This window comes from Symphalangus syndactylus, chromosome 2 (genome assembly GCF_028878055.3).
Source record: "Symphalangus syndactylus isolate Jambi chromosome 2, NHGRI_mSymSyn1-v2.1_pri, whole genome shotgun sequence".
NCBI classification, from domain to species: domain Eukaryota; kingdom Metazoa; phylum Chordata; class Mammalia; order Primates; family Hylobatidae; genus Symphalangus; species Symphalangus syndactylus.
In genome coordinates, this window is record NC_072424.2 from 82771081 (window position 1) to 82795255 (window position 24175).

At 39.4% G+C, this 24175-nt stretch overlaps 1 protein-coding gene across 8 annotated transcripts in view; it reads left to right on the forward strand.

Annotated features, from left to right (window-relative positions):
* The window catches only part of LIN28B (lin-28 homolog B), a 152100-nt gene that overhangs the window by 38699 nt on the left and 89226 nt on the right, over positions 1-24175 (forward strand). For 3 of the 8 annotated variants that reach the window (XM_063619997.1, XM_063619988.1, XM_063620014.1), the window contains exon 3: positions 7718-7771. The exons of the other annotated variants lie outside the window; for them this stretch is intronic. In XM_063619997.1, the coding sequence (XP_063476067.1) occupies positions 7718-7771 (54 nt within the window). The remainder of the gene's footprint in view (positions 1-7717; positions 7772-24175) is intronic. 8 annotated transcript variants of the gene reach the window in all.

The window sequence follows — 24175 nt, forward strand, 5'->3', positions numbered from 1 at the left end:
ACAGAATCTCACTCTGTCGCCCAGGCTGGAATGCAGTGGTTCAGTCTTGGCTCACTGCAACCTCCGCTTCCCAGGCTCAAGTGGTTCTCCTGCCTCAGCCTGCCTAGTAGCTGATTACAGGTGTGCGCCACCACGCCCGGCTAATTTTTGTGTTTTTAGTAGAGACGGGGTTTCACCATGTTGGCCAGGCTGGTCTCGAACTCCTGACCTCAAGTCATCCACCCGTCTTGACCTCCTAAAGTGCTGGATTACAGTCGTGAGACACCGTGCCCAGCCAAAGATGATTTTTAAAATCACCCATTATTCTATCACTCAGAGATAACCACTGCTTACTCTTTGGTATATTTTCTTTTTCTTGTTAAAAAAAAAAAAAAGCTGTTTCTGAATCAGGTATTTATGCTATTAGCTTTAGACTTTTTATACAAATAGGGAAATTAACTTTCAATTTTCTTTGTCAAATTATAAATAATGAGTTTAAAATTAATCAAATTATATAGAAAAACATATAAATTTGGAAATTAAAAAAAGAAAATGTAGAGAAACACTATGCATTTGAGTGACAGATTCTGAATTATATTTGTTGATGAAGTATACATCTTTAAAAATGAGTAAACCTAATATTCTGTATTATTTCTTACTTTGGTCCACTCATAATTTCATTAGTCTGAACACGTGAGCCGTTTATTATTTTTAAGAATTTAAGTGCTTTGGGAAATTTTGTCACCTGGTTAGAGAAGAAAAACAACAGAATTATAGCAATATGTCTTTATCTTAACATGAGAAACATAGAAAGGATTGATATGCTTTTGCATACAAATTTATTAATAGGTCCTCTTTAATAGGCAAGTTAATATTTTTTCTCCTAGCTAATATGGAATTCAATTCTGTTAACTATACTTAGAGATCAGTTTCACTCCTAAAATGTATTTAAAATTCCGTAATGTAGTTTTCCTAAATTTAATAAAGTGCATAAAGTAATTATGTTATTAAAATGTATAGGTTTATACAAGTTTTGATGAATCTATATGTGTAACCATGGTATATTAAGTACCTTTTAGTGTCATTTGCAGTTGAGATGAATTTTTATCTCTTTGAGAAAGGAAGATGTTTTGTCTGACCACAGAGCAATGAGGAAAAGCATTCTGGTAGCAAAAATGATGCAGGTGTTAAAACGTAGGTGTTAACAGTCTTTTGATCTTGAAATTTTGTGTGACATGGAGTTCCCAGGAGGCTCTCTCAACTTTATCATCCCAGATTGGTTTCAGAGGTGCACAAATGTATATATTCCTTTTATGATTAGAAGGTCATATGCTGACCTGAATTTAAATGGCAAATGTGCTTCAGGTTCTGTCCTGTGTTACAGATATTTAAAACTGATGCTAACGGAAGAATTTTCATTCAATATGAAAGGAAACAGCCTTTATGCCTTTTGTAAATGTTCCTTTTTCTACAGTAATGGATTCATTATCTGCTTATCCACATATTTATTGGTGGTCACTCTTGTATCTTCTCTATACACTAGGATACTTCCTCTGCACACAGACTGAATTAACCTTTTCACAACATGTCCATATAAATTGTTGGTTGTTCTACTCATTTTATCAGCAGAGCCACTAGAAACAGCCCATTTCCAATCTGTTACTAATTTTATTCCTACCGTATATTACAATATATGCCAAATGCTATCATATTCTGCCATATATTTTCATGCTATATATTTTCCCTCTTGTCTTCTGGGTGTTTAGCCCATTCCTAAGATAATGCCAAGCAGAACTAAGGTTGGACACCACAGCAGGTTCTGGAACATTTTATTTTAGCTAGTAAAAATACAGTGTCATAAAGGATACAGGACATAGCTTTTCACATTATAATTCACCTTAGCCTTTGTTTTTGTGTGTGTGCTATTATTTCCCATCCTTCTGAAAACACTGCTATTTTAAAATCATTCTACTCATATTTGCTCCTCTCACCACTTGGGTTTTTTTCCTCCCCTTTTTCTCAACTTCTACCCCCACTCACTCTTTCTGGTGTTAAAAGCTTCTGTAGGGAATTGATAATCCATGTCTTTCTGCTTCAAAGTCTGTAACACATGGAGCTGGCTGCTAACAGAAATTGACCAGGTTCCTGTGATCCTTGTCAGTTCTCTGATTAATCAGTTTTTCTTTACAGGAGAAACTGCTCTTAACAAAAGAAAACTAACCGGAATTTTTACTCATTTGCCCATGGCTGCTTACATCTGCTCTTCTTCTGTTCCTATCACTTTGCCCTTTTATTATAAACTTTTAATTATTGGCTTTCAGTTGTCTCATTTGTACTAGAGAGTAAAGAGCTAATTTCTTATAATTCATATATCCTCAGCAATTCCAGCTAATGTGTATACTCGTACAGCGTGATCTGTAAAGCCGCTTCCTATTCAAAAGACAGTGACTGCAAATCAAAATGAGTGTATCTATTTCCTAGCTCTTGCTGACTTCCCAGCAAAAAGGAAGAGAAAGCAATTTTAATGTCAATTCCAAGATACCCAGAAAAACAAGGGAAAGTTACTTGTTGCTGTTTTTATAGGTACATTTCTTTAAACATGGCAAGCATCTTAGAATTAAATAGAGTTAAAAGAACTAGTCATTAGGTCATGAACAAGTTTGAGCAGCCAAGTTAGCCTACAAATAAGGTTATGTGATAAGACTATTTACAAACTGGTCAGATGGATTCTATTTAGAATATCCTTTAAGCATTACATAAAGGTGTTTGTGCATAGTGATAATAGATACAGCAGGATTATCATAAGAAGAAGGAATTAGGGCTTGGGCACGGTGGCCCACGCCTGTAATCTCAACACTTTGGGAGGCCGAGGTGGGCGGATCACGAGGTCAGGAGATTGAGACCATCCTGGCTAACATGGTGAAACCCTGTCTCTGCTAAAAATACAAAAAACTAGCTGGGTATGATGGCACACGCCTGTAGTCCCAGCTACTCGGGAAGCTAAGGCAGGAGAATCGCTTGAACCCGGGAGGCAGAGGTTGCGGTGATCTGAGATTGCGCCATTGCACTCCAGCTTGGGCGATACAGCAAGACTCCATCTCAAAAAAAAGAAAAGGAGGAATTAATTATTAATTTGAATGGCCTCCAGTTCAGTGATGAGATTGAATGACAGTTAATGCCCCAAAAGCATGTTTTACAAATAAATAGTTCTGTGGTACATTAGTTATTGTAAATTCCTGAAAGAAAAGCAAAAGTTGTTAAATAAGTTTGGGAAATTCTTGGCTATATAAAATTCAATCCTTTTATTTAATATATGATACGTCACTGCTTTATCGTACTATAGTATGCCATCAGTCTCCATGATAGGAGGATAAGCTGTATTTTCCATACTTGGTGAACATTGGCCACCCCTCCCATTTTGAGAAATCATCTCATGGGCCATATGTGGTTGCATGGAGACAAGTACTGGGAAATTCTTGGCTGACAGTAATCTGTATATTAATTAATATTAACACCTTTACTGTTTATCTCATAATTATTAAGTTAAAAAATTTAAAGATCTTTTAAACATCTTCTAAACATTTTTATTTATATATTTATTTTAGAGACAGGATCTCGCTCTGCTGTCCAGGCCGAAGTACAGTGTTGTGATCATAGCTTGCTGTAACCTCAAGCTCATGAGCTCAAGTGATCTTCCCACCTCAGCCTCTCATGTAGCTAGGACTACAGGTGTACACTACCATGCCTGGCTAATTTTTTTCTTTTATTTTTTTTTGGTAGAGACAGGGTCTTACTCTGTTTGCCAGGCTGGTTTTGAACTGCTGGCCTCAAGTGATCTTCCTTCTTCGACCTCCCAAAGTGCGGGCCATAACACCTGGTCTTTCTAAACATTTTCAATTATGTATTTTTATTTTACAAAGCCAGAGACATAAATAATATTCAAGGCATCCAGAAAAGCTGGCAAAGGGATGGCTCATATAGAAATAGCATAACAGATGAGCTAACATCAGGTGAATATTTAGAAAGCATCAACCATGCATCTGGGTATCTTAAAAGGAGACTGAAGATAGCTCAAAATTGGTAGATGGTGGTAGTGGTGATGGTGTAGGGAAGCTGAAATTTGGTTGGGGTAGGTTCTATGAGGAAAAAAAGAAAGTAAAACAATGATAAATGATATACATTCCTCTTCCACTAGTAGCACCTGGCTGCCTTTCCTTGAGTAGCAGCAAAATTTGCTTGAAGGCAGCTACCTTAGTTACTTAACAGATTATTGTCAGTTTTATTGTCAAATCTTGAACAAATCTTGGTGTGCTAGCACAGTGATTCTCCAGGTTTTTTGTTTCTGTTTTGGAGACGGAGTTTTGTTCTTATTGCCCAGGCTGGAGTGCAATGGTGCTATCTCTGCTCGCTGCAACCTCCACCTCCCAGTTTCAAGCGATTCTCCTGCCTCAGCCTCCCAAGTTGCTGGGATTACAGGCGTGTACTACCATTCCCGGCTAATTTTGTATTTTTAATAGAGATGGGGTTTCACCATGTTGGCCAGGCTGATCTCAAACTCCTGACCTCAAGTGATCCACTCACCTCGGCCTCCCAAAGTGCTGGAATTACAGATGTGAGCCACTATGCCTGGTCGATTCTCCAGGTGTTTTAAAATTTTTTTTGATCGGCTACAGACCAAATCTTTGTGTACAAATGCTTATTTTCAATTTATGTACTTATGGACTATGACAAGTAAGTCACGAACAGTTTACTTGCCGGCACCAATCCTCATACCACACTACCGTTGTACTAGAGTACCCAGCTGCCAAATTGAAAATGTGGCTACAGTAACAGCTGCCTAAAATTCTTCCTACTGAAGACTACGCCTTTTATTCTACAAGTAGAAAGAAAAGTGATTTAGATATATAAGAGCTTTCTCTGAATAAGTGATTTTAATTTTTATTTGTAGCCCAGTATGCATTTAAAAAAATAGGTGATTTGGTAAATGTTTAATAATTAGCTCTTTCTCCAGAGGAATAATTGTGTGTATGTGTTACACATTTTACTGATTAAAAAACAGCACACAATTTGTAAATAATAAACATATGGTACTCATAAATTCTGTGTAGCCAATTGATTCTCTTGGAATGCTTTTGTTGGCTTTACCTCAACTCTTGTATCTCTAGCCAAACTATGCTTGCATTTGATGAATGAATATATTTCTTTCTTTTTTCTTTCTTTTTTTTTTTTTTTTGAGACAGGGTCTCACTCTGTCACCCAGGCTGAAGTGCAGTGGCTCACTGCGGTCTCCAACTCCTGGGCCCAAGCGATCCTCCCACCTGAGTCTCCCAAGTAGTGTATGCACCACCATGCCCAGCTAATTATTTTTTAGTTTTTGTAGAGTCAGGGTCTCATTATGTTGACCAGGCTGGTCTTGAACACCTGGCCTCAAACAGTCGTCCCACTTTGGCCTCCCAAAGTAGTATAATTTTTAAATGTATGTTAAGTAATATTTTTTGATACTAGTTAGTAACACAAAAGTAAAACAACAAAGACAAAGATATAGGTCAGAACTTTATTCACTGAGAATGTTATGAGTACTTCTTTGCAGAATTAGATAACAGTTTTTGAATACTGTAGGAATATTTCCTAAATTTTTGTGCTATTTACAATGTAACTGCTATAGATAGGACACACTGTTAAATTTTATCTGCATTATTAACATTTTCTTCATCACTTTCCTAAGTGTCTAGACAATTAAGAAAACAAATCAAGCCCTGATTTGTAGCATTTCCAAATTTCCATGGTAATAAGTACTTCCACCATGGCCAATTTTAAGCTACCAGTGTGAAATCACTGAATGTGGATTTGAGAAAAAATGCACAGTGACAAACTGTAGGGGAGGGAACAAAAATATTTTTGTCTTACTCTTCTAGGTTCTCAGGCTGGAGCTTGTAAGTTGGACTAACAAATGAGAGATTAACAAAAGAAAAGCATACACGTTTATTTAATATGAGCCTTATGTGACACAGAAGCATTCATAGGAAAATTAAGACCTGAAGCAACTGTTAAGCCTGAGTGTTTTTAATACTAGGTTTGATGAGCAGTGGAAAGTCATTGAAAAACATGACAGTACAAAGGGATATGACCTAAATATAGTTAACTGGGGGAACTTAACAAGGTGTGTTTGTTCAAATTCCTGTTTAAGTGTGTTTTGCCTATACTTTAATTGATCTTTTTTATTGATTTGTATGAGTTCTTTATATATTCTTGATAGTACATATCTTGATATGATACAGTTTTTTATATACTTGTTCAGCAAATATCTTCTCAATATGTAGCTTGCCTTTTTTACCTTCTTCATAGTTTCTTTGGATGAACAGAATAGTTTTAAATTTTGATTAAGTCCAATTTATATTTTATATTATACATCATATTATATATTTTCTTTTACAGATAGTGTTCTTATGTCGTGTTTAAGACATCTTTGTCTACCTCATGATCATGAAGACATTTTCCTGTGTTTTCTTCCATACATTTTACAGGTTTAGCTTCACATTTACATCTATGGTCCATATACAGTTAATTTTTGAGCAGCTAGTCAAGTAGATGTCAAGGTTTATTTGTTCTGTCTTATGAGTATTCAGTTGACCCAGTACCTAGATTTAAAATATGATCCTCTTTCCAGTGAATTACACTGGAACCTTTGTCATAAATCAGGTGATTGCATATGTGTGGGTGATATGGTTTGGATTTGTGTCCCTGCCCAAATCTCATGTTTGAATTGTAATCTGCAGTGTTGGGGGAGGGGCCTAGTGGATTGGATTATGGGGGCAGATTTTCTAGTTGCTGTTCTTACGATAGTGGGTGAGTTCTCACGAGATCTGGTTGTTTAGAAGCGTGTAGCACTTCCCCCTTTGCTCTCTTCCTCCTGCTCTGGCCATGTAAGATGTGCCTGCTTCCCCTTTGCCTTCTGCCATGATTGTAAGTTTCCTGAGGCCTCCCAAGCTATGCTTCCTGTACAGCCTGAGGAACCATGAGCCAATTAAACATCTTTTCTATATAAATTACCCAGTTTCAGGTTATTTATTTATAGCAGTGCAAGAACAGACTAATACAGTGGGTCTGCTAATTCATTGGCCTTTTTATCTATCCTTGCTCTGGCATTATACTCCCAATTATTGTTACTTTATAGTAAGACAGCATCTGGTAGTTTTAAGTTCTGCGATCTCATTTTTTTCCCATATTGTCCCTTTATTTTAGGTCCTTTTCTTCTCCTAACAAATTAGTCAGCTTGTTCGTTTCTACCAAAAAAAAAAAAAATCTCTGTGGGGGTTTTGATTGTGAATGCTTTACATTTGTGGTTCATTTTAGGGGAGAAATGACATCTTCATATTGAGGTGCTCAATTTGTGAAAGCTAGTCATAAGAATTGGTCATTCTTGTCATACCCAACTAAAATAGAGTTGAGAAACCAGGGGAAAAGCACTCAGAATACAAAACATTACTCCAAGAATGTAATTCTCTGCAAGCCTGACAGTTGAAACTGCTTGTTGTAATCCAAAACCAGTTTTACCTTTAGGTTCTGAAATAATTTGCTGCAACTCTAGGACTAATTTTGCCCACCACCCTCATTCACCACTCACCAATCCGAGCTTGCCAGCTCCCCACACGCTTACTGGTGTCAACGAACTTTTTCAAAGAGCACTATCTAACATTTCTTTTTTTAAAAATCATCTCACCTTCTCTTTGTTCTTCAGACATACCAAAGCATGTATACCCTGAATTGCAATTCTTTCTTCCCAAGTAAAACAGTAAGTTTAGAGACTCATCTCTACATTTTTATTTTGACTTTGACAAATCCATGAACATGTTTGTCCTTTTATTTATTTAAAGCTTCATTAATTTCTCTGAGAGATGTTTTTGGTTTTCAGTACAGAGGTCTTGTAAATCTTTAATTAGATTATTTCAGTGTATTGATTTTTTTGATGCTCTTGTTAAATAGTATTTTTTTATATTTTATTTTCCACTTGTTTTTTACTCTACATAAGAATAATTGATTTTTTAATATTGCCCTTGCATCTTGCAACCTTGCTAAATTTTCTTATTGATTCACATGGTTTTTGCACTTATTTTTGGTGGGGATGGGGAGACAGAGTCTTGCTCAATCACTCAGGCTGGAATGCAGTGGTGCAACCTCAAACTCTTGGGCTCAAGGGATCCTGCCACCTCAGCCTCCTTAGTAGCTGGGACTACAGGCTCACACCACTATGCCCAGCCAAATTTTTTTATTTCTTTTTGTTCCCAGGCTGCCATTGAACTCCTGGGCTCAAGCAGTTCTCCTGCCTTGGCCTCTCAAAGTACTGGGATTACAGGTGTGAGCCACTGCACCCAATCATTTTATAAATTATTACAAATACTTTATGTACCTCTTTTTCCTATAGATTTAAAATTTATCCGTATATACAGTCATGTCATTTTCAAATAATAATAATTTTATTTCTTGTTTTCCCATCTCAATACTCGTCTTTTTTTTTTTTTTTTTTTTTAGATGGAGTCTTGCTCTGTCCCCCAAGGTGGAGTGCAGTGGTACGATCTTGGCTCACTGCCACCTCTGCCTCCTGGGTTCAAGTGATCTCCTGCCCCAGCCTTCCGAGTAGCTGGGATTACAGGTGCCCACCACCACGCTTGGCTAATTTTTGTATTCTTAGTAGAGACAGGGTTTCACCATGTTGGCCAGGCTGATCTCGAACTCCTGACCTCAAGTGATCTGCCCACCTTGGCTTCCCAAAGTGCTGGGATTACAGGCATGAGCCACTGTTCCCGGCCATCAATATTCTTCTATTTTTTAAATTTTTTTTTGATTCACTAGGTTGTTGACTAGAAGTGATGATAGTGGGCATCTTTCTCTTGCTCGCAACTCGGGGAAAATGTTTAACAATCTCATCATTAAGCATGATATTAGCTATAGAGTTTTATAAGTTTGTCAAATTATGGCAATTCCCTTTCATTCCTAGTTTGCTGATAGTTTTTATTATGAACAAATGTTTTATCAAATGCCTTTTCTGCATGGATGGAGATGACCTTACGGTATTTGGCTTTATTCTGTTAATGTGGTAAATTGTGTTGGTATCCAGATATAAAGCCTGATTTATAAGATTTGTTGAGAAGCGTTTCATCTTTTTTCTATTCCTTGGAAGAGTTTTTGAAAGATTTGTATTTTTTTTTTTTTTTTTTTTTACCTTAAATGTTTGGAAGAGTCTACCAGTGCAGCCATGTGGCCTGTAGTTTTCTTTGTAGAAAAGTTTTAAACTGGCCGGGCGCGGTGGCTCACACTTGTAATCCCAGCACTTTGGGAGGCCGAGGCGGGCGGATCACGAGGTCAGGAGATCGAGACCATGGTGAAACCCCATCTCTACTAAAAATACAAAAAATTAGCCGGGCGTGGTGGCAGGCGCCTGTAGTCCCAGCTACTTGGAGAGGCTGAGGCAGGAGAATGGTGTGAACCCAGGAGGCGGAGCTTGCAGTGAGCCGAGATCGCCCCACTGCACTCCAGCCTGGGTGACAGAGCGAGACTCCGTCTCAAAAAAAAAAAAAAAAGAAAGGTTTTAAACTATTGATTTGATTTTTATTTTTATTTATTTTTTTTTTTTATTATACTTTAGGGTTTTAGGGTACATGTGCACAATGTGCAGGTTTGTTACATATGTATCTATGTGCCATGTTGATTTCCTGCACCCATTAATTTGTCATTTAGCATTAGGTGTATCTCCTAATGCTATCCCTCCCCCCTCCCCCCACCCCACAACAGTCCCCGGAGCGTGATGTTCCCCTTCCTGTGTCCGTGGGTTCTCATTGTTCAATTCCCACCTATGAGTGAGAACATGCGGTGTTTGGTTTTTTGTCCTTGCGATAGTTTACTGAGAATGATGTTTTCCAGTTTCATCCATGTCCCTACAAAGGACGCGAACTCATCATTTTTTATGGCTGCATAGTATTCCATGGTGTATATGTGCCACATTTTCTTAATCCAGTCTATCGTTGTTGGACATTTGGGTTGGTTCCAACTCTTTGCTATTGTGAATAGTGCCGCAATAAACATACGTGTGCATGTGTCTTTATAGCAGCATGATTTATAGTCCTTTGGGTATATACCCAGTAATGGGATGGCTGGGTCAAATGGTATTTCTAGTTCGAGATCCCTGAGGAATCGCCACACTGACTTCCACAATGGTTGAACTAGTTTACAGTCCCACCAACAGTGTAAAAGTGTTCCTATTTCTCCACATCCTCTCCAGCACCTGTTGTTTCCTGATTTTTTAATGATGGCCATTCTAACTGGTGTGAGATGGTATCTCACTGTGGTTTTGATTTGCATTTCTCTGATGGCCAGTGATGATGAGCATTTCTTCATGTGTTTTTTGGCTGCATAAATGTCTTCTTTTGAGAAGTGTCTGTTCATGTCCTCTGCCCACTTTTTGATGGGGTTGTTTGTTTTTTTCTTGTAAATTTGTTTGAGTTCATTGTAGATTCTGGATATTAGCCCTTTGTCAGATGAGTAGGTTGCAAAAATTTTCTCCCATTGTGTAGGTTGCCTGTTCACTCTGATGATAGTTTCTTTTGCTGTGCAGAAGCTCTTTAGTTTAATGAGATCCCATTTGTCGATTTTGGCTTTTGCTGCCATTGCTTTTGGTGTTTTAGACATGAAGTCCTTGCCCACGCCTATGTCCTGAATGGTATTGCCTAGGTTTTCTTGTAGGATTTTAATGGTTTTAGGTCTAACATATAAGTCTTTAATCCATCTTGAATTAATTTTTGTATAAGGTGTAAGGAAGGGATCCAGTTGCAGCTTTCTACATATGGCTAGCCAGTTTTCCCAGCACCATTTATTAAATAGGGAATCCTTTCCCCATTTCTTGTTTTTGTCAGGTTTGTCAAAGATCAGATAGTTGTAGCTATGCGGCATCATTTCTGAGGGCTCTGTTCTGTTCCATTGATCTATGTCTCTGTTGTGGTACCAGTACCATGCTGTTTTGGTTACTGTAGCCTTGTAGTATAGTTTAAAGTCAGGTAGCGTGATGCCTCCAGCTTTGTTCTTTTGGCTTAGGATTGACTTGGCGATGCGGGCTCTTTTTTGGTTCCATATGAACTTTAAAGTAGTTTTTTCCAATTCTGTGAAGAAAGTCATTGGTAGCTTGATGGGGATGGCATTGAATCTATAAATTACCTTGGGCAGTATGGCCATTTTCACGATATTGATTCTTCCAACCCATGAGCATGGAATGTTCTTCCATTTGTTTGTATCCTCTTTTATTTCATTGAGCAGTGGTTTGTAGTTCTCCTTGAAGAGGTCCTTCACATCCCTTGTAAGTTGGATTCCTAGGTATTTTATTCTCTTTGAAGCAATTGTGAATGGGAGTTCACTCATGATTTGGCTCTCTGTTTGTCTGTTATTGGTGTACAAGAATGCTTGTGATTTTTGTACATTAATTTTGTATCCTGAGACTTTGCTGAAGTTGCTAATCAGCTTAAGGAGATTTTGGGCTGAGACAATGGGGTTTTCTAGATATACAATCATGTCATCTGCAAACAGGGACAATTTGACTTCCTCTTTTCCTAATTGAATACCCTTTATTTCCTTCTCCTGCCTGATTGCTCTGGCCAGAACTTCCAGCACTATGTTGAATAGTGGCGGTGAGAGAGGGCATCCCTGTCTTGTGCCAGTTTTCAGAGGGAATGCTTCCAGTTTTTGCCCATTCAGTATGATATTGGCTGTGGGTTTGTTGTAGATAGCTCTTATTATTTTGAGATACGTCCCATCAATACCTAATTTATTGAGAGTTTTTAGCATGAAGGGTTGTTGAATTTTGTCAAAGGCCTTTTCTGCATCTATTGAGATAATCATGTGGTTTTTGTCTTTGGTTCTGTTTATATGCTGGATTACATTTATTGATTTGCGTATGTTGAACCAGCCTTGCATCCCAGGGATGAAGCCCACTTGATCATGGTGGATAAGCTTTTTGATGTGCTGCTGGATTCGGTTTGCCAGTATTTTATTGAGGATTTTTGCATCAATGTTCATCAAGGATATTGGTCTGAAATTCTCTTTTTTGGTTATGTCTCTGCCAGGTTTTGGTATCAGGACGATGCTGGCTTCGTAAAATGTGTTAGGGAGGATTCCCTCTTTTTCTATCGATTGGAATAGTTTCAGAAGGAATGGTACCAGTTCCTCCTTGTACCTCTGGTAGAATTCAGCTGTGAATCCATCAGGTCCTGGACTCTTTTTGGTTGGTAAGCTATTGATTATTGCCACAATTTCAGAACCTGTTATTGGTCTATTCAGAGATTCAACTTCTTCCTGGTTTAGTCTTGGGAGGGTGTATTTGTCGAGGAATTTATCCATTTCTTCCAGATTTTCTAGTTTATTTGCATAGAGGTGTTTGTAGTATTCTCTGATGGTAGATTGTATTTCTGTGGGATCGGTGGTGATATCCCCTTTTTCGTTTTTTATTGCATCTATTTGATTCTTCTCTCTTTTCTTCTTTATTAGTCTTGCTAGCGGTCCATCAATTTTGTTGATCTTTTCAAAAAACCAGCTCCTGGATTCATTAATTTTTTGAAGGGTTTTTTGTGTCTCTATTTCCTTCAGTTCTGCTCTGATTTTAGTTATTTCTAGCCTTCTGCTAGCTTTTGAATGTGTTTGCTCTTGCTTTTCTAGTTATTTTAATTGTGATGTTAGGGTGTCAATTTTGGATCTTTCCTGCTTTCTCTTGTGGGCATTTAGTGCTATAAATTTCCCTCTACACACTGCTTTGAACGTGTCCCAGAGATTCTGGTATGTTGTGTCTTTGTTCTCATTGGTTTCAAAGAACATCTTTATTTCTGCCTTCATTTCATTATGTACCCAATAGTCATTCAGGAGCAGGTTGTTCAGTTTCCATGTAGTTGAGCGGTTTTGACTGAGTTTCTTAATCCTGAGTTCTAGTTTGATTACACTGTGGTCTGAGAGACAGTTTGTTATAATCTCTGTTCTTTTACATTTGCTGAGAAGAGCTTTACTTCCAACTATGTGGTCAATTTTGGAATAGGTGTGGTGTGGTGCTGAAAAAAATGTATATTCTGTTGATTTGGGGTGCAGAGTTCTGTAGATGTCTATTAGGTCCACTTTATGTAGAGCTGAGTTCAATTCCTGGATATCCTTGTTAACTTTCTGTCTCGTTGATCTGTCTAATGCTGACAGTGGGGTGTTAAAATCTCCCATTATTATTGTGTGGGAGTTTAAGTCCCTTTGTAGGTCACTGAGGACTTGCTTTATGAATCTGGGTGCTCCTGTGTTGGGTGCATATATATTTAGGATAGTTAGCTCTTCTTGTTGAATTGATCCCTTTACCATTATGTAATGGCCTTCTTTGTCTCTTTTGATCTTTGTTGGTTTAAAGTCTATTTTATCAGAGACTAGGATTGCAACCCCTGCCTTTTTTTGTTTTCCAGTTGCTTGATAGATCTTCCTCCATCCCTTTATTTTGAGTCTATGTGTGTCTCTGCACGTGAGATGGGTTTCCTGAATACAGCACACTGATGGGTCCTGACTCCTTATCCAGTTTGCCAGTCTGTGTCTTTTGATTGGAGCATTTAGCCCATTTACATTTAACGTGAATATTGTTATGTGTGAATCTGATCCTGTCATTATGATGTTAGTTGGTTATTTTGCTCGTTAGTTGCTATAGTTTCTTCCTAGCCTCGATGGGCTTTACAATTTGGCATGTTTTTGCAGGGGCTGGTACCGGTTGTTCCTTTCCATGTTTAGTGCTTCCTTCAGGAGCTCTTTTAGGGCAGGCCTGGTGGTGACAAAATCACTCAGCGTTTGCTTGTCTGTAAAGTATTTTATTTCTCCTTCACTTATGAAGCTTAGTTTGGCGGGATAGGAAATTCTGGGTTGAAAATTCTTTTCTTTAAGAATGTTGAATATCTGCCCCCACTCTCTTCTGGCTTGTAGAGTTTCTGCTGAGAGATCAGCTGTTAGTCTGATGGGCTTCCCTTTGTGGGTAACCTGACCTTTCTCTCTGGCTGCCCTTAACATTTTTTCCTTCATTTCCACTTTGGTGAATCTGACAATTATGTGTCTTGCAGTTGCCCTTCTCGAGGAGTATCTTTGTGGCGTTCTCTGTATTTCCTGAATCTGAATGCTGGCCTGCCTTGCTAGATTGGGGAAGTTCTCCTGGATAATATCTTGCAGAGTGTTTTCCAACTTGGTTCCATTCTCCCCATCATTTTCAGGTACACCAATCAGACGAAGGTTTGGTCTTTTCACATAGTCCCAAATTTCTTGGAGGCTTTGTTCATTTCTTTTTATTCTTTTTTCTCTAAACTTCCCTTCTCTCTTCATTTCATTCATTTCATCTTCTATCAGCGATACCCTTTCTTCCAGTTGATCGCATCTGCTACTGAGGCTTCTGCATTCTTCGCGTAGTTCTCGAAACTTGGCTTTCAGCTCCATCATCTCCTTTAAGCCCTTCTCTCCATTGGTTATTCTAGTTATCCATTCTTCTAATTTTTTTTCAAAGTTTTTAACTTCTTTGCTATTGTTTTGAATTTCCTCTCGTAGCTCAGAGTAGTTTGATCGTCTGAAGCCTTCTTCTCTCAACTCATCAAAGTCATCCTCCATCCAGCTTTGTTCTGTTGCTGGTGAGGAACTGCGTTCCTTTGGAGGAGGAGAGGTGCTCTGTTTTTTAGAGTTTCCAGTTTTTTTGGTCTGTTTTTTCCCCATCTTTGTGGTTTTGTCTACTTTTTGTCTTCGATGATGGTGATGTACAGATGGGTTTTTGGTGTGGATGTCCTTTCTGTTTGTTAATTTTCCTTCTACCAGACAAGACCCTCAGCTGCAGGTCTGTTGGAGTTTACTAGAGGTCCACTCCAGACCCTGTTTGGCTGGGTGTCAGCACCGGTGGCTGCAGAACAGCGGATTTTCGTGAGACCACAAATTCAGCTGTCTGATAGTTCCTCTGAAAGTTTTGTCTCAGAGGAGTACCCGGTTGAATGAGGTGTCAGTCTGTCCCACTGGGGGGGTGCCTCCCAGTTAGGCTGCTCAGGGGTGAGGGACCCACTTTAGGAGGCAGTCTGTCCGTTCTCAGATCTCCAGCTGCGTGCTGGGAGAACCACTACTCTCTTCAAAGCTGTCAGTCAGACAGGGACATTTAAGGCTGTGGAGGTTCTCGCTGAGTTTTTGGTTGTCTGTGCCCTGCCCCCAGAGGTGGAGCCTACAGAGGCAGGCGGGCCTCCTTGAGCTGTGGTGGGCTCCACCCAGTTCGAGCTTCCTGGCTGCTTTGTTTACCTAAGCAAGCCTGGGCAATGGCGGGCGCCCCTCCCCCAGCCTCGTTGCCGCCTTGCAGCTTGATCTCAGACTGCTGTGCTAGCAATCAGCAAGACTCTGTGGGCATAGGACCCTCCGAGCCAGGTGCGGGACACAATCTCCTAGTGTGCCGTTTTCCAGGCCCGTTGGAAAAGCGCAGTATTAGGACGGGACTGACCCGATATTCCAGGTGCCGTCTGTTTCCCCTTTCTTTGACTAGGAAAGGGAACTCCCTGACCCCTTGCGCTTCCCGAGTGAGGCAATGCCTCGCCCTGCTTCGGCTCGCGCACAGTGCGCTTCACCGACTGTCCTGCACCCACTGTTAGGCACTCCCTAGTGAGATGAAACCGGTACCTCAAGCAGAAATGCAGAAATCACCCGTCTTCTGTGTCGCTGGGGCTGGGAGCTGGAGACCGGAGCTGTTCCTATTCGGCCATCTTGGCTCCACCCCCCTGATTTGATTTTTAAACTACATATAGGAGGACTACCTAGATTTTTATTTATTTATTTATTTATTTTTCTGAGACAGAGTCTACTCTGTCACCCAGGCTGGAGTGCAATGGTACCGTCTCAACTCACTGCAATCTCTGCCTCCCAGGTTCAAGTGATTCTCCTGCCTTCGCCTCACGAGTAGTTGAGCTTACAGGTGCCTGCCACCATGCCCGGCTAATTTTTGTATTTTTAGTAGAGATGGAGTTTCCCCATGTTGGCCAGGCTGTTCTCAAACTCCTGACCTCAGGTGATCCACCTGCCTTGGCCTCCCAAAGTGCTAGGATTACAGGCGTGATCCACTGTGCCCAGCTACTACCTAGATTTTCTTTTCTTCCCATGTCAACCTTTGCAAGTTGTGTTTTTCAGGGAATTTGTGTATTTCATATAAATTTTCAAGTCTGTCGCCATCAGAGTCCATAATGGCCTCACATTTTCTTCATACTTTCTATATGATCTGCAGTTGTGTTCCTGCCTTCTGTCCTTATATTGGAAATTTGTGTTTTCTCTGTCTTGATTAATCTTGCTAGGGATATATTTATTTTATCTTTGATTTTGTTGATTCTTTTTTTTGTATTTTATTTCTGCTTTCTATTTCTTGATTTCTGCTCTTGAATATTTCCTTCCATCCAATTTCCTGGTGATTAATTTGTTCTTTTTTTATTTTTGCTTTTTTGAGACAGGGTATCTCTCTGTCGGAGTAGTGCAGTGGTGCAATCTTGGCTTACTGCAACCTCCACCTCTTGGTTCAAGTGATTGTCCTGCCTCAGCTTCCCAAGAAGCTGGGATTGATTATAGGTGTGCATCACCATGGCTGGCTAATTTTTGTAATTTTAGTAGAGCCAGGGTTGTGCCATGTTGATCAGGCTGGTCTCAATCTCTTGGCCTCAAGCAATCCACCTGCCTTGGCCCCCCAAAGTGCTGGGATTATAGTATAGGCGTGAGCCACCATGCCTGGTCCCACTAATTTGTGCTTTCTTAGCTGTCTGAAATTTTATTTTATTTTACTTGGGTTTTTGTTTTTGTTTTTGTTTTGCTTTTTTTTGAGACAGAGTCTCACTCTGTCGCCCAGGCTACAGTGCAGTGGCATGATCTAGGCTCGCTGCAGCCTCTGTCTCCCAGTCTCAAGCAATTCTCATGCCTCAGCCTGAGTAGCTGGGATTACAGGCCCTGTGCCACCATGTCTGGCTAATTTTTGTATTTTTTAGTAGAGATGGAATTTCGCCATGTTGGCCCAGCTGGTTACGAACTCCTGGCCTCATGTGATCCACCTGCCTCGGCCTCCCAAAGTGCTAGGATTACAAGCATGAGCCACCATGCCCAGCCAGTGAAATGAAATTTTAAGTTATTGATTTTAAACCCTTCTTTTCTGTAAATGCATTTAAAGCTATTCATTTCCATCTGAGACTACTTTAACCACATTTCTCATAGTTTGATATGTTGTGTTTTCATCACCATTCAGTGAAAAATACATTTTAATTTTCATTGTGATTTCTTCTTTGACTCATGGGCTATTTTGAAAGTATGTTGCTGAATTTCTAAATATTTGGAGTTTTCGTAGTTACTTTTCTGTAATTGAGCCACATTTAATTCCATAATGATTAGATAATATATTCTGTATTATTTCAGTCCTTTCAGGATTTGTTAAGATCTGGTATGTGGCTCAGAATGTGGTCATAGTATGTGCATTTGAAAAGAATGTATATTCTGCAGTTTGGAGGCATAGCGTTTTACATATATTTATTAGGTTAAGCTAGTTAGTCATATTCAAATGTATATCCTTACTGATTTTTTTGTTTTCTTTTTCTAAGAGAATCTGATATAATATGGTTATACTGGCTGTCTTGGGATGAGTGTTTCACCTAGTATAATTTTATTATCCTTTTGAATTTAACTTTTCTGTTACCTTATGTTTAGTGTGCGTCTTGTAAATGTCGTATATATGAGTCTTCATTATTAATTTTGAAAATTGTAGTCTTTTAATTGGAGTCTTTAATTTGTTCACATCTTTTTTTTTTTTTTTTTTTTGTGATGGACTTTCGCTCTTGTTGCCCAGGCTGGAGTTCATGCGATCTCGGCTCACCATAACCTCCGCCTTCGAGTTCAAGTGATTCTCCTGCCTCAGCCTCCCGAGTAGCTGGGATTACAGGCATACGTCACCACACCCGGCTAATTTTGTATTTTTAGTAGAGACGGGGTTTTTCCATGTTGGTCAGGCTAGTCTTAAACTCCTGACCTCAGGTGATCCGCCTGCCTCGGCCTCCCAAAGTGCTGAGATTACAGGCGTGAGCCATTGCGCCTGGCCTCGTTTACATCTTATGTAACAATTACTATTACTTGGTTTAGGTCTGCAACTTTGCTATTTGTTTTCAAGTTGTTTTTTCTGTTCTTTGTCATTATTCCTTCTTGCTTGCTTTTGGATTAAGTTTCTGTTGTGTGTGTGTGTGTGTGTGTTTTTTTTTTTTTTTAACGGTCTCACTCTGTCAGCCAGGCTGGAATGCAGTGGCATAATCATGGCTCACTTCAGCCTTAACTTCCCAGTCTCAAGCAACCCTTCCACCTCAGCCTCCTGAGTAGCTGGAATCACAGGCATGTGCCACCACATCTGGATAATTAAAAAATTTTTTTGTAGAGATGGGATCTCCTTATGGTGCCCAGGCTGGTTTTGAACTCCTGTGCTCAAGTGGTCCTCCCACCTTGGCTTCCCAAAGTTCTGGGATTATAGGCATGAGCCATTGTGTCTGGTCTGATCAAGTATTTTTTACTACTCTATATTTCTTCTCTATTAGCTTTATACTTTTACTTTTCTCAAAATTTTTTTTAGTGGTGACACTGGAGGTTACAGTGTGCATCCTCAATTTATTTTAGACAACTTTAAATTATTACTTTTTTACTCTCCCAAGAATCTCATGGTGTCTCTTGAGTTGTTTCTTTTAATATAGTTGAATTTATCAGCCTTCGTACATGATTTTTGGCTTTTGTATTTTGTTTCAGAATTATTTTCTTGTTCTGAGATTATTAAACTGTTTATCTTATTTTTAAAGCTTTAAAATATTTTCTTTAACATTTAAAAGTCCCTGAAATTATGTGTTTGTATTAGTATTATTAAGACTAGTTTTACTGTTGGGGCCCTACATGGTGACTCATGTAATCCCAGCACTTAGGAAGACTGAGGTGGGAGGATCACATGAGGCGAGTTCAGGACCAGACTGTGCAACATAGCAAGACCCTGTTTCTACCAAAATAAAAAATAAAAATTAGCTGGGCATGGTGGAGAGGACCTGTAGTCTGAGCTACTTGGGAGGCTGAGGCAGGAGATCACTTGAGCTCAGGAATTCAAGACTGCAGTGAGCTATGATCACACCACTGCATTCCAGCCTTGGTGGCAGAACAAGACCCTTTCTCAAAAAAAAAAACAAAAAACAAAACGAGATTTTATTGTTGAATAAATGGCCATTGTTTAATTTGTTTCAGGATTTTAAAGTTAAGAGCTTTGGCAGGGGGCGGTGGCCCACGCCTGTAATCCCAGCACTTTGGGAGGCTGAGGTGGGTGGATTGCTTGAGGCCAGGAGCTCAAGACCAGCCTGGCCAAGATGGTGAAACCCTGTCTCTACAAAAATACAAAAACTAGCCAGGTGTGGTGGCATGCACCTGTAGTCCCAGCTACTCGGGAGGCTGAGGCACAAGAATCCCTTTAACCTGGGAGGCGGAGGTTGCAGTGAGCCAGGATTGCGTCACTGCACTTCCAGCCTGGATGACGGAGGGAGATTGTCTCAAAAAAACAAAAAAAAGTTAAGACCCTTAATTTTGTGAATAATAATTCCAAAAGCAATAAACCGATCATCTTGGAAAGTTACTTTTTCTTAAATGGCATTGAGCAGAGAATATTTATCTCTAAAGGTATCATTAAACTATACCAGTTCTTGATAAAAATATATATGTATTTTTTGAGACGGAGTCTTGCTCTGTCGCCAAGGCTGGAGTGCAGTGGTGCAGTCTTGGCTCACTGCAAGCTCCGCCTCCCGGGTTCATGCCATTCTCCTACCTCAGCTTCCCAAGTAGCTGGGACTACAGGCGTGCACCACCACGCCCGGCTAATTTTTTGTATTTTTGGTAGAGATGGCGTTTCACTGTGTTAGCCAGGATGGTCTCGATCTCCTGACCTCGTGATCCACCCGCCTCGGCCTCCCAAAGTGCTGGGATTACAGGTATGAGCTACCGCGCCTGGCCGATAAAAACATTTTTTTAACTTTTAACCATACTCTTTTTTTTTCTTTTTTTTTTTTGAGACGGAGTCTCGCTCTGTCGCCCAGGCTGGAGTGCAGTGGCGCAATCTCGGCTCACTGCAAGCTCCGCCTCCCGGGTTCACGCCATTCTCCTGCCTCAGCCTCTCCGAGTAGCTGGGACTACAGGCGCCCACCACGACGCCCGGCTAGTTTTTTGTATTTTTAGTAGAGACGGGGTTTCACCGTGGTCTCGATCTCCTGACCTCGTGATTCGCCTGCCTCGGCCTCCCAAAGTGCTGGGATTACAAGCGTGAGCCACCGCGCCTGGCCTCATACTCTTAAATGAAGATTTGTGGCAAAATAAAATTGTTTTACTAAGAATTAGCAAATCAGTTATTTAACTTATCCATTCAGTTTTGTTTTCTGCCAGGCATTGTGTTAGATATTTAGGATATAAAAATGAATTCAGTCATGGGCTCTGTCTTCAAGGACCCTGTGGTTTGGAATAGGAGAGAAAGCTATAAATCGTTCATAAAAGTGACGTAGATCCTGTTGGGAAAATTTGTACATTGGAATCCCAAAAGGGAAGGTTTTTCATTTGTCAGGGTGTTAAAAATATTATATAAGAGATGATTATTAATTTGAGCCTTGTAAGAGAAGGGTCTTTGTCAGGCAGTAATTCTCAACAGAGAAAGCATTACATTCAGAGCCAGGCATTTTTAGAACATTTTAAACAGTTAAGTATGGGCAAAGGATGAGAGGACAGTGTGAGACAGTTGGTTGAAGAGGTAAGAGAGCTGGAAAGGTTGGCCTTAAACTTATTGAAAGGTTGGCTTTCAGCTGATTGACACTGGGAGCCTTTGAAGGATTTTAAGTGGGCAACTAATTTGAACAGATTTTCACTATAAGTGGTTCTTGCTGTATTGCATATTGAGTTATCCCTAACTGGAAAATCTCAAATCCAAAATCTTCCAAGATCCAAAAATTTTTGAGCACCAACTTAGTGTCCAAAGGAAATACTCACTGGAGCATTTTGAATTCTGGGGATTAGGGATGCTCAACTGGTAAGTATAATGCAAATATTTCAAAATCCCAGAAATGTCCAAAATCTGAACACTTCTGGTTCCAAGCATTTTGGATAAGGGATACTCAGCATGTATATTGAGGATGCATTTAAGGAAGGTAAGAGAACTGCATTTCTAGGAAAAGGGTGAAAGAGACCTTTACCAGAGCGGTAACACCGGAGACAAACAGGAACATTAGAGATTTAAGGAGAATATACTTAAGATTTGGTAAGCTATTGGTTGTAGAGGGTGAGAGAGGAGGCAAGCATATGAATGACTTATTACATTTCTAGCTTGAGTTGGAGTTGATTGAGTGGACTGGAGAGACAGAAGCATGAGAATTATAGTGAAGGAGAGGGATCCTCAGATTTGGGGGGGCCAGATATGAAATCTGTTTTAGAAATACAAGTATGCAGGCCCTGTGACCATCTAGTTGGATATATTCATGTGGGTCTGAGAAGTCAAGTCTGGGTTCTAGTTATAGGTACGGGAATCATCAGATTTAAGTGGTAGTGAAATAGAAAATGTAGAGTGGGAAGAAAAGGATCCAGGAACAGAACTTTGCAAAGTACCAGTAAATAAGAGGGATTAGTGACATACTTTCTTCATAGTGATAGAAAGATATAAATGTTTAGATCCACAAGAAGCTTATCTTCTGTTTTGGAAGTAGAGGGCAAATATATATGTGCGTTTAATGGAAACATTTTTACTAAATAGCATATAATAAATACATGTAATAAGAACTGTAAAAACATGATGAACTAAATATAAACTAAACTAAAAAAATAGCTAAAGCCAAACTAAAAGTAGTTTGGGCTTATATAATGAAGGGAAACTTCTTAGATACTATGTCTTTTGAGTAAGGTTTAAAAAACATTTAAAAATTATTTTAGAATTATTATATACTTTATATATATACACACACATATATACATACCCCACTAGAAACACATGTGAATCAAACAAAATCAGGTTTATAGTTTGCAGCAGTGTGAGACATGGCACATCATGTGGAATCTTGTAGCATCTCAATAAGAGGGTGTTAAAAAGGACTTATGGGACTTGAGTTTATGTCAGGGGATTTGCAGAGGGTTAAGGAAGCAGGGATTTGTGCTGGATTGGATGCCATCAGAAAGCAGGAGTCATTCGGTGGTTGGGTATCTTAATAATTCTTATCTAGAAAGAGGAATATAGCAGGGCTAAAACTAGAAATTGTTAAACAAATTTATTAGCCAGAAGAGGGGAGTGTGTTTGATCATTTCTGGTTTGGACAGTGTTCTTGTTTTTGTCTCTGTTCAGATAAGGTCACAGAATGTTCTTGTCTGATATTAGTGTTCTCTGAAATTGTTTATGTTCAACAGAACACTCTTGGCCTAACAGATAGTGCCAAGACAGCTCCTGACTGTGAAGGGCTGCTTTTGTCTTTCTCAGTATATAACAGTGATAAGTGAAGAGAAGAATTTAGCAAAGGCTTGGTGGCAGACACAAATGTTGGGTGTTGTTAGGAAGTGCTCTAGTAAGTCTGTATTGGGAATACACTAAGGACAGTAATTAAGGAGGTGTAGAGGGGTAGTAAAGTAGGGAAAAACCAGGTAGTATATGGTTTTAATTGATAAACTTTGGAATATCCTTCATGTAGATTCCTTAACCAGGTTGTGGTATGATGAAAATAGTGTTTGTGGACAAAACTCCCCCTTAGTTGTTTAATGAACATTTTACCTTGCCTGTAAGTCTATTTCAAATAACTGTATTTTTCTTAAAAATGTTTGTCCAAGCCAGGTAAGGGGGCATGCACCTGTGGTCCCAGCTGCTTGGGGGAAGCTAAGGTAAGAAGATCACTTCACCCCAGGAGTTTGAGGCTGCGTGAGGTAGGAATGAGCTACTGCACTCCAGCCTGGGTGACAGAGTGAAACCTTGTTTTTTAAAAAGAAAAGAAAGGCTGGGTGCAGTGGTTCACGCCTGTAATCCCAGCACTTTGGGAGGCCAAGGCGGGTGGATCATGAGGTCAGGAGATCGAGACCATCCTGGCTAACACAGTGAAACCCCATCTCTACTAAGAATACAAAAAATTAGCTGGGCCTGGTGGCAAGCACCTGTAGTCCCCGCTACTCGGGAGGCTGAGGCAGGAGAAAGGCGTGAACCCGGGAGGCGGAGGTTGCGGTGAGCCAAGATCGCGCCACTGCACTCCAGCCTGGGCGACAGAACGAGACTCTGTCTCAAAAAAAAAAAAAAAAAGAAAAGAAAAAGTTTGTCCATAAAACATTTTTACATGGTTATAATTTAATTTTATTGTTCTGATATATATTGTGATTTATATATATTGTATTTTATATATATAGATAAGATGGAGTGAAAGGAAGAAAAGAATAAAAAATTTGAACCTTGATGATGGCAAAATTGAACTGTATCTATATGTATAGTTTCTCAGTTGCCCAATGTAATATAGTACCAACAAAAATATGTAACACCCCCCCACACACACACACACGTTATTTGTATGAGATAGCCTGAAAGTTGCAATATAGACCTGACTGCTAAAATGATAAAATGTTTTCAGGTTGAGAGGTTTGACATTTGGTGATGATGATAGAGAATAATGATGGTAGAATTTCTGATGGTAAGAAGCTCATACTTGTACTGAAATCAGAATTTATAATCTGCATATGGCTGGGTTCATATCCCATAAAAATTAGTCTTAGCACATTAGCTAAGGCTGACACTTCCGGGTTTATATGCCTAGCATCCCCATTAGTGTTGTTGTCACTCATCGGAAGCAGCAGTAGCCTTTTGTCCTTAATTTATTCCCTTGTGCCTTTTTGATGAGCTTGTCTTCTTTTACATGCTTTTGAAAAGATTCTTATTTATATACAATAGTAAACTGAGGAAAAAAAGGTTTCATTATTGGAAAAGCCTTATTGTTGAAAGATTGTTTTAAACCCTTTTATGCTGTAAAATTAAGTCCTTTTGTTATCCATTTAACTTGTTTTAGTCATAATTAGAAGAGTTTTAGCTAAAATGTGTAATACCGATCAAACCATACAATAACAGAATATTAAAATAAACATACCTAATTCAAGACCCATGTTTTTA